General features: G+C 55.5%; 1 protein-coding gene across 2 annotated transcripts in view; it reads right to left on the bottom strand.

Moving 5' to 3' along the window:
* Positions 1–8,915, bottom strand: part of CCNQ (cyclin Q) — an 11,229-nt gene extending 2,314 nt beyond the window's left edge. For both annotated transcript variants that reach the window (XM_017516650.2, XM_017516652.2), the window contains exons 1-4: positions 8,829–8,915; positions 5,912–6,095; positions 4,019–4,151; positions 1,959–2,186 (exon numbers count right to left, since the gene is read on the bottom strand). In XM_017516650.2, the coding sequence (XP_017372139.1) occupies positions 1,959–2,186; positions 4,019–4,151; positions 5,912–6,095; positions 8,829–8,838 (555 nt within the window). In that variant the 5' untranslated portion in view covers positions 8,839–8,915. The remainder of the gene's footprint in view (positions 1–1,958; positions 2,187–4,018; positions 4,152–5,911; positions 6,096–8,828) is intronic.
* Positions 8,916–8,921: the final 6 nt, after the last annotated feature.

Genomic DNA, 8,921 nt, shown 5'->3' with positions numbered 1-8,921 from the left:
AAAAGCAGGACCAAAAGGTGGAAGCAGCCTGTGTCCATCGATGGATGAGTATGTTAATATCATATGGTCCATGCAGGCCAAGAAAAGGAAGGCCATTCTGAGATGGGCTCCCACATGGCTGACCCTCGAGGACATGGGACTCAGTGAAAGGAGCCAGTCACAGAGAGGCCGGCACTATAGGATTCCACTCCTGCGAGGGGCTTCACAGGAGAGCCGTGAACTCCTGGGGGACGGGCAGTAGAAGGGCGGGTGCTGGGGCTGAGGGGTGGGGAGTTGGGCTGAACGGAGCCAGAGCTTCAGCTGGGGAAGATGAACAGGTTCTGCGGCTGGATGGCGGAGATGGCTGCACAGCACAGGAGTGTGCTTATGCCCGGGACGCACACTTAAACATGGTGAGCGTGGCGTGTTTCATGTGATGCATATGTCACAATTAAATATAACAGTTCAGAACAGGTGACAACGCTGGGGCACCTGATAGCAGAAGGGACACAGCCCCAAGTCCTAGGAAGAGACACCACTCTCCTCATGGGACTTAACTCGGCCTTTTTGTGGACGTCAACCTCCTCCGCACAGACGGTCCATCTGTTTGTAAGACAAAGAGCAGCAGTGGCTGGAAAGAGGCAGGTTCTCCCTCTGCTCAGGAGCAAGAAGAAGGAGGGTCCAGTATGGCTCTGGACGTGGAAGTTTCAGCAACACTGTGTGATGACCTGTGGCATTTCTGACCCCGCCACAGTCCCTGCTCGTGTCCAGGGAAGCACATCAAGCTGCCATGCTGAGCCCACGTGGGGCAGGCAAGTGACAGAAGTTGTTGCTGCAAGAAGCGGCAGCCGAGAGCTCACAGGAAGAAAGGCTTTCAAAAACCAGGCTGCAAGCTTCGCAGCACCTCGATGGGGGAGGCCTCCCAGGATCCCGTTCATCGTGAGGGATCAGGCCCTCGCACCCCCAGCCCACAGGACGTGCCTGGACTCTGGAAGCTCCTGGTGCACAGCCCCGAGCTGTGAAGCAAAGGTCAGATCAAGTTTAGCAGCCTTTCAGAAGAGCTGGGTGAACACAAGCTCGCCACCCCAAAAAGGGTAACTTCTTCCCAGTCTGAACAATTACTGGGTGAGTCTGGGCCACCATAAAACAACTTCCTGGTGGAGCTGCTTCCTGGCTGTGCAGGGCCACAGCTCCTCTGGGAGGGGCTGAGCATGGGGCACAGGTGCTACCGGCACACCAGGTGAGGTTCATGAGCAAGCGCAAAAGAGCAGAAAGGAAGAGCGATGCAGAGCAGCCAGGCACCCCAGGGCTAGGGCTGCACCCACCACATGTCCTCAGAGAGTGTCTGCCCCCACCGGAGTCCAACCGAGAGCACGAGGCAGCCACGTTAATCTGGAAGTCCCTGAGCCCAAGCATGGAGCAATATTGTCAGTCCACACAGATGGCCCTGCACCACCTGCACTGTCACAGGGACAGGGTGTCTCCAGCCTGAGACTAGGATCATGGGTGCTTGGGTTCAAAGGCACGTGAGCACCTGCTATGGTGCCAGGGAGGCGTGGGAGATGTGGTGGCACGAGGCAGACGAGATTCCTGGCCTCGGACGCTCACAATGCCCTGGGAGTATGGGATCAGACAATCAACATGCAAAATCAGCAAATGCTGTGGTCTTCCACAAGGCACAGGGGCCAGGGAAGACAGAGTGTCAGGACAGGGGCACCTCTATGCAGAACAGCACCTGGCGATATCTCAGTGGAGGCCAGTGCTGCTTTTCGACATCCAGGAGCCCTAAACGGCAACAGTGCCGACGGGGGAGCTGCCATCCCGGGCCATCGCAGCACGGTACTTTCAAGCTTCCACGCTCCCCAGCAGCCCACATCTTTCTTCATGGGTAATTGATAGAAAGAATTTGGTGAACACTGTAATACAGAGACTTCCAGAAGGAAAGGGGGCACGTCCAGTGCACCAAGCAGCCACCTCACCTGCCACCATGGCTTCTCAGCCTCGACCTCAGCAGGTACCTCGACTCCATAGACCTGCAGGGCCAGGTAGAGCACTGCCACGGCTATGTGCTGGGCCTGGAAGCGGAGGCACAGCCCCCCGTGGTAGCTGTCCCGCAGCAGGGCCCAGGCAGTGACGGCAACAGGAGTCCGCTGCCAGCTGTGGCGGTTCAGCCAGTTCTTGAGGGAAACCAGGTAGTGGAGCAGGTACTGCAAAGACACGTGCGTCAGCCTTCAGGCTTGCTACTGCGCTGAGGACCCTCCACCCATCAGTTGCTCTCCCCACTCTGACACAATCACATCAGCACCTGCTCCAACCCTCTAGCAACTTCCATGTCATGCAGGAAGAAGCCCCAAGGCCTCCTGCTGGCCCCATCTCCCGCCCCTCCGACCCCACTTTCCAGTGTACTCCATCTAGGGCCTTCGCACTTGCATTTGCAGAGCCCTCTGCCTGCAATCGGAGCCTGCTGCCTGCAATCGCTCACCCCAAGCACCTGCCCACTCTCATCATCCAGGCCCAGCTCTAGGGAAATCTACCAGGGCCGACCCCACCGCCATCCCTCTCCACCACAGGGCCCGCTCTGGCCACCGTGAAATCCCGCGGGGCATGGTGCTCCAGAGTACCCTCCTCATGGGCAGGACAGAGGGTGCTGCTTCCCATGCATCTGGCCTGCTGTCAAGGGCACCTGCTGTCCTTGGCCACAACACCCAGATGACCTCCCAGCCCAGCTGCCAGCTCCTGCTCTCAGAGTACAGATGTTCTCCCAGAACCTCACGCACTAAGAAAGCTACTGCCAGCTCTCTGGACAGACTGGAACATACATGTGTGTGCAACCCCAGCACGCCGCGCAGGAGGGATGCATCTGTTACTTTCCACCCTAGCCCTGACTGGAAGGAGGGGAAGGGGCTGGCAGGCTCTCAGCCACACCAAACCATCAGTTCCCGACCCAGGCACAGATCACACAGCCCCCGAGATCTGAGTGCTGTTCTGTCCCAAGCCTTGTCGCCTTGACAACTCCAACCTGCAGCCACCAGCGCATCTCCACCTTCCCCCAGGATGCTGACCAAGCATTCTGCCCACTAAGACACAACTGTGCAGAAATCCCGGACCAGGGCTTTCCAGGGACTAAGGCGGGAGTGTGGAAGGCTGGAGGCAAGATTAGAAAGGCGACAGGAAGAACCCATGTGGGAGGAACTGTCTCTCACCTTGGCTGTGGTGGTGGGTCCATGAGCAGAGTCGTGATAAAATGGAACAGAAAAAAATAGACGCACGAGTACAAGTAGAAGTGGGGACGCCAGTGGACTGTGTCGGTGCTGACATCCTGGCTGTGTTCCCCCTGGGGAAGACTGGGCCAAGGGTACATGTCACAACTGCGTGGGAATCTACAATGATCTCAGTCGAGTTTTGATGAAAAAGAATGCAACTCCTAGCCCAGAGCCCCAAACCTCAACTCCTCCATCTCTCTCTCCGGCCATCCTTCTGAGCTGCCTGCATGTGGGGCTGCAGTGCCCAAAGCATTGAGTGCTAGTGCGCCTAAGAGTTCCACTGTTCCCTTTTGCTGCTGTTTGAAATGGTTCTTCTGTTGAGACTCACACATTTCTAGAAGTTAAAAGCGATCTGGCTTTCCCCATGGCTTCCTAAGCACAGCTGAGCTGGATGTGTGCTCCGAGGCATCACAGCATCTCATAGGGACGGGGACTCTGGCCAGTCACGAAACCAGCCTGCTTCCCTGAGGCCCAGCGTGCACACCATCTATATGGGCCACAGGAGCGGTCACAGCTTCGGCGGGCCGCACGGACCCCGCCACAGGTGAGCAGGCAGAAGGTGAAATGGGAACTGGCTGAGAAAACCCACAGGAGTGGGACGGGAGAGGCCAGCCAACCCAGCCAGGAAGCACAGAGCCGGAAGACCCGGTTCCCAGCCGCAGCCCTGCTCTCCTTCTGTGCTGTGCTCTTGTATGAGGTGGGGTGCACGTTCGAGATAAAGAACAAAGACCACAGCTCGAGCCTCTCCGAACAGGCACCGATTCCCCAGCATGTACCTTGTGTGGGTGCTGGAAGGAGACCTGGAAGCGCAGGACTCTCAGCATGAGAAGCTCGCACTGCACAATGCTGTCTCGGAGCTCCCAGAAGCGGGAGTCCAACTCCAGGGGCTCACCGCTTGGGTTAAAGTACCTGCGCAGAGAAACGGCAAGGCCTCAGCAGCCAGGGCAGTTGTCCCTGAGAACGGGATGGCTCAAACTGCTTAAGTCGCGCGATGTCCAGGTGCAAACTACATTGTCCATGTGCAGTAGATTAGTATAGGGCCATTTCGTGTTTTTATACAATCATCTTCATCTCCATGTCTAGTGTACAGAATGAAAACAGTAACCAACAGAGGAAAGAAGCCGGCTCCCAGTTTCAGCCGGATGGGCTGTCCGCTATCATTCAGCAAAACGTCAAGTGCAAACACTGGCTGTTGGTGACGGCTCCAGAGGAGCCGGAAGACTGAGCATGCCAAGTCGGTTGTGCCTCCTGTTGTAGTCAGCCTGGCGCTAGGCAGTCTTCATCACCTGAGGTGGCAATGCCCAGGGCTCTCACTCTGGGCTTAAGGAACGTTTATTTTTTATTTTTATTTTTTGAGACAGGGTCTCGCTCTGTCTTTCAGGCTGGAGTACAGTGGTGTAGTCACAGCTCACTGAAGCGTTGACCTCCTGGGCTCAACCAATCCTCCTGTCTCAGCCTCCCAAGTAGCTGGAACCACAGGCGTGCGCCACCACGCCCAGCTAATTTTTATAGTTTTGGTAGAGACGAGGTTTCACCATGTTGACCAGGCTGGTCTTGCACTCCTGGGCCCAAGCGATCCACCCGCCTCGGCCTCCCAAAGTGCTGGGATTACAGGCATGAGCCACCGCGCCCGGCCATCCAAGGAATGTATTTAAGCATCTCATGAGAATGACATACTCCAAAAAGTGGACATTTCTCATTTTTATATTAACCAGACTGTCTTTCCTTCCTTCCAGATCTTTCTGTCATGCTTATACTGTAAAAGTCCACTACCTTCCTACCTACGCAAGATTCCCTGAGAGGGTTGTGAACAGGATTCCCATTCAAGCCATCAAAACTCTCTGCCAACGACATCCCCTCAGCGGCTCACTCATTTCTGATTTCCTGCAGGAGCCCAGCCCATGTCCATGTCTAACTAGAGCTCCACAGGACGTCCCTCCCCTGCTCCTCCCTGCTGAGGCCTGGTAATGACAGGCGGCCTCCGGTGGCTCTCCACCTGTCTTTGCCTCCATCGCTCGTGGGCATTGTGGACCTGCCATGCTCAGGAGGTAGGGAGTGCTTTTTCCGTTACCTGTTTCTTGACAAAGAAGTAGAACAGAATCATTTTCTTTCCTAACAATAAGAGTTCCTGGAAAGACTCATGACGCACGGACAGTCAGTGACTTTCCACAGATCACATAGCTTGCTCCTGGACTCCTGGGCCTTGGTGAAGACCCTGCATCCTGCCCCAGCAGGAACACACCTGCTTGGTCCAGCTGTGCCACGCCCACGCCCACGCCCCCAGCAGAGTGAGGCTCCTGAGCAACTGGCACCGCACACCTGGCTGGGTCCACACCCTCCCACTGCAGGCAAGCTCTAAGACTTCAGCAGAATCTTCTTTGACACGCCTCTCCAAGCTCCCTCTGCTCAAGCCCTGCCTCTAGGCTCCATCCAGCTTTCCAGAATCCCCCAAATCTGGCCCAGCTTCTCTCGCACAAACCTCACTGGCCTCTGACATCAGGCTCCTTCCCATGTTTGCTGCTGGTGTTTCTGGTTCAAGGCCATCCAGGTACTTCCAAGCTCCATCGCTGGAACCTGCTGGGCAGGGCCCCATGGGAGCCTTCCTTGCCCTTCCCCCACAGGTAGACACCAGGAGGCCTACCCAAATGCCTCAGACTGAAAGCCATTACCTGTTGGACACATTGATGATATCACGAGTCCGCAGATGCTGCTCTTCCACTTTGCCAGCCAAGTAAATGGAAGACATGGCGATCAAGTAAGGGTCATAGGCGTCCAGGCTGGTCTCGCAGAAGAACTTATGGTAAATGGTGCAAGCAGTGGCAATGGGAATGGACCGCATCCCCAGCTTGACACCTGCAGAGAGAGCAGGCGACAGAGGACTTCAATCCAGTGCTGGCTCACTGCTCTGGTGAGGTGGCTGGAATGGGCCCTAGCGGGCACAGCCCTACTTGGACAAGTCTAAGAGCTGCCACCAGAGCTGGTGGCTCCTGCTGGGCCTCTCACTGGGTTCTCAGACTCTAATGGGCAACCAAAGCCCCTGGGGATGGTGTTCAAATGCAGACCCCTCTTCTGTAGGCCTGCAGCTCTGAGATTCTGCACTTCTGACAAGCCCCAGGTCATGCCCATGTCAGGGGTCTGTGGACCACACTCTGAGAAACAAGCGTTCCCAGTACTGCTCAGTTAGCAACTGGCAACGCAGCTTCTGCAAAATCCTGGGAAAGGACCATAAGCTGTTGTGTGTCTGCGTTCATCTTAGCAAGCAGTCAGCTGGAGGTCGCCCATCCCACAGCTACGATGACAGAAGGGAAACGGTCTCATGGGTGCCACAAGTTCCCAAGTCACAGTGAAAGGTTATGCTGAGCACTGGTGTCCTAGCCCACAGGTTAGAAGAGGCGAGCAAAGCAAGCAGGGTGACTGCCAAGAGTAATCACCTGCATTTCAGAGAAAAGGCAACGTTTACGGCCACGGCCAGGTACCAGGGAAGGACACCAACACATTAAAAAGTGGGCCAGGGTGCTGGCTTACGCCTGTAATCCCAGCACTTGGGGAGGCTGAGGCAGCAGGACTGCTTGAGCCCAGGAATTCGAGACCAGCCTGGGCAACAGTGTGAGACCCTGTCTCTACAACAAAAAAGAAAGAACACAATTTTTAAGGTGAACAAAACTCAAACACCAGAGCACAACTCAGTGGATTCACCTAGGGCTTAAAAGCGCATCCCCGGTACATCCCTGAACAGCTCCTAAGAAAACCACTGCCCCGGTGCATAAAACCAAAACAAGTTCCCAACAACCAGGGTTCACAAGAGAAGGTTAAATGACATCCACTAGATTGAAAGAAGGTGGAGAACAACCTGCAATCGCCCATGGAAGGGCAGTCAGCATCTTCTGCCTAAGAAGGTGTTAGCTCTCTAGGGCTACTGCAACACATCACCACAAATTCAGCCACCTCAACCACACACATTTATACTCTTCTGATCCTGCAGGTCAGAAGTCCAGCACAAGCCTAGAGGGCTAAGATCTACGTCCCAACAGGACTGGCTCGGGGGCTCCATGGGAGTATCTGCTTCCTTGACTTTTCTAGTTTCTACAGGAGGGCCGCATTCCTTGGTTGCTGGCCCCTAACTCTGCTTCTGTCCTCACGTGGCCTTCTTTGTGAGTCCTGCCTTTCTCTTGTAAGGATGGAGGTGGTTACGCCAGGCCCACCCAGATCATCTAGGATAATCTCCCACCTCAAAGTCTAACCACATCTTCGAAGTTTCTTTTGCTATATAACATGATATTAACAGGTTCCAGAGATTAGGAAAGGGACATCTTTGGGAGATGAGCATTTAGTCTCTTACAAAGAACAAAGGTTTATGCAATACATTTTATAAAGAAGTCTCTCAGAAGGTGTAAACTTGTTGTATATTGGTAACTCCTATCTGGGATCCCTCATCCCAGGATATGCCAGATAAGTTGCTGTTACTGACATGACCTTCCAAGCCTTGTTTTTACAGAGCAAACCCCAGTTTACATGGAGCCTCCGAGCAGATGATGGTAGCAGATGAGGCATCACTGCCATCCTTCCCTAACACACTTTGCAAGTCTTCTTGCAAATCACAGTACATTTATATATTACTGGGATGAACAGCTCTGCAGCATTACCCCCACTCTCTGCCCACATTAACTAGAAAGCGCATCTGTACAACCCTTCTTCCCCGACAGTGCACAAAAGGCAGGAAAGGTAGGAAATAATCGTCTGCCAACCAACAGTATCTCCTATCAAGATACTATTGATGGGCCAGGCGACATGGCTCAAGCCTGTAATCCCAGCACTTTGGGAGGCCAAGAGGGTGGATTACCTGAGGTCAGGAGTTCAAGACCATCGTGGCCAACATGGTGAAACCATCTCTACTAAAACATTAGCCCGGCATGGTGGCACAAGCCTGTAGTCCCAGCTAGTCAAGGGGCTGAGGCAGGAGTAATGCTTGAACTCGTGAGGTAGAGGCTGCAGTTGGCCAAGATCGCGCCACTGCACTCCAGCCTAGCCTCCAGAGCAGGACTTTGTCTTAAAAAAAATAAATAAATAAAAATACTGTTGATTGAATGATGGAAACAATGTTTCTACAGAGATCCTGGCTTAATCACCTTGCCTGGGAAGCGCGGCGCCAGACACTATCGCAGATGCCCCAGCAGGGTGCTGAACAGGCAGCCTAGGTACTCCGAGTGACAGGAACTCCCGGACAGCGTGCTCCAAACGGCTACTCGCGACCGAGCGCCATAAAGTCTCCCGGAATGCAGGGCCGCGGGTGCGGCAGAAGGCGTGGCGGAAATCGCAGAGCTGCGGGCGCCCGGGCCGGTCCCCGCGTCGCTGGAGACCCGACCCGGCCACGTACTCTCCTAGGGCCTGCACACCGGTCCGTGCAATGGGGACACCTTGCGGCTCGCGGCCCAGCACACCGGGCGCGGCGCAAGGTCCTCCCGGCCTCCCGGCCTCCGCTTCGGTGAGCATTTCGGCAGGCAGGCCTGGCCATCCGCGCCCGCTCGGCGAAGGGGCCCTGGCGCCGCCTGCCCCCGCCTCCCCCAGCGCGCCCCCGGCAGCGGTTACCTGCCTCCATGATGAACCTCGCCACTCGGAAGTGCACTCTAGCTTCGGGCGCTGGCCGTCCATCGGGCCCCCGCGCTACTGGTCCCCGTCCGC

This window comes from Cebus imitator, unplaced genomic scaffold, assembly GCF_001604975.1.
Source record: "Cebus imitator isolate Cc_AM_T3 unplaced genomic scaffold, Cebus_imitator-1.0 Scaffold599, whole genome shotgun sequence".
Taxonomy (NCBI): domain Eukaryota; kingdom Metazoa; phylum Chordata; class Mammalia; order Primates; family Cebidae; genus Cebus; species Cebus imitator.
Note: the sequence above shows the minus strand (reverse complement) of the source record. Positions and strands in the feature narration are given on the sequence as shown.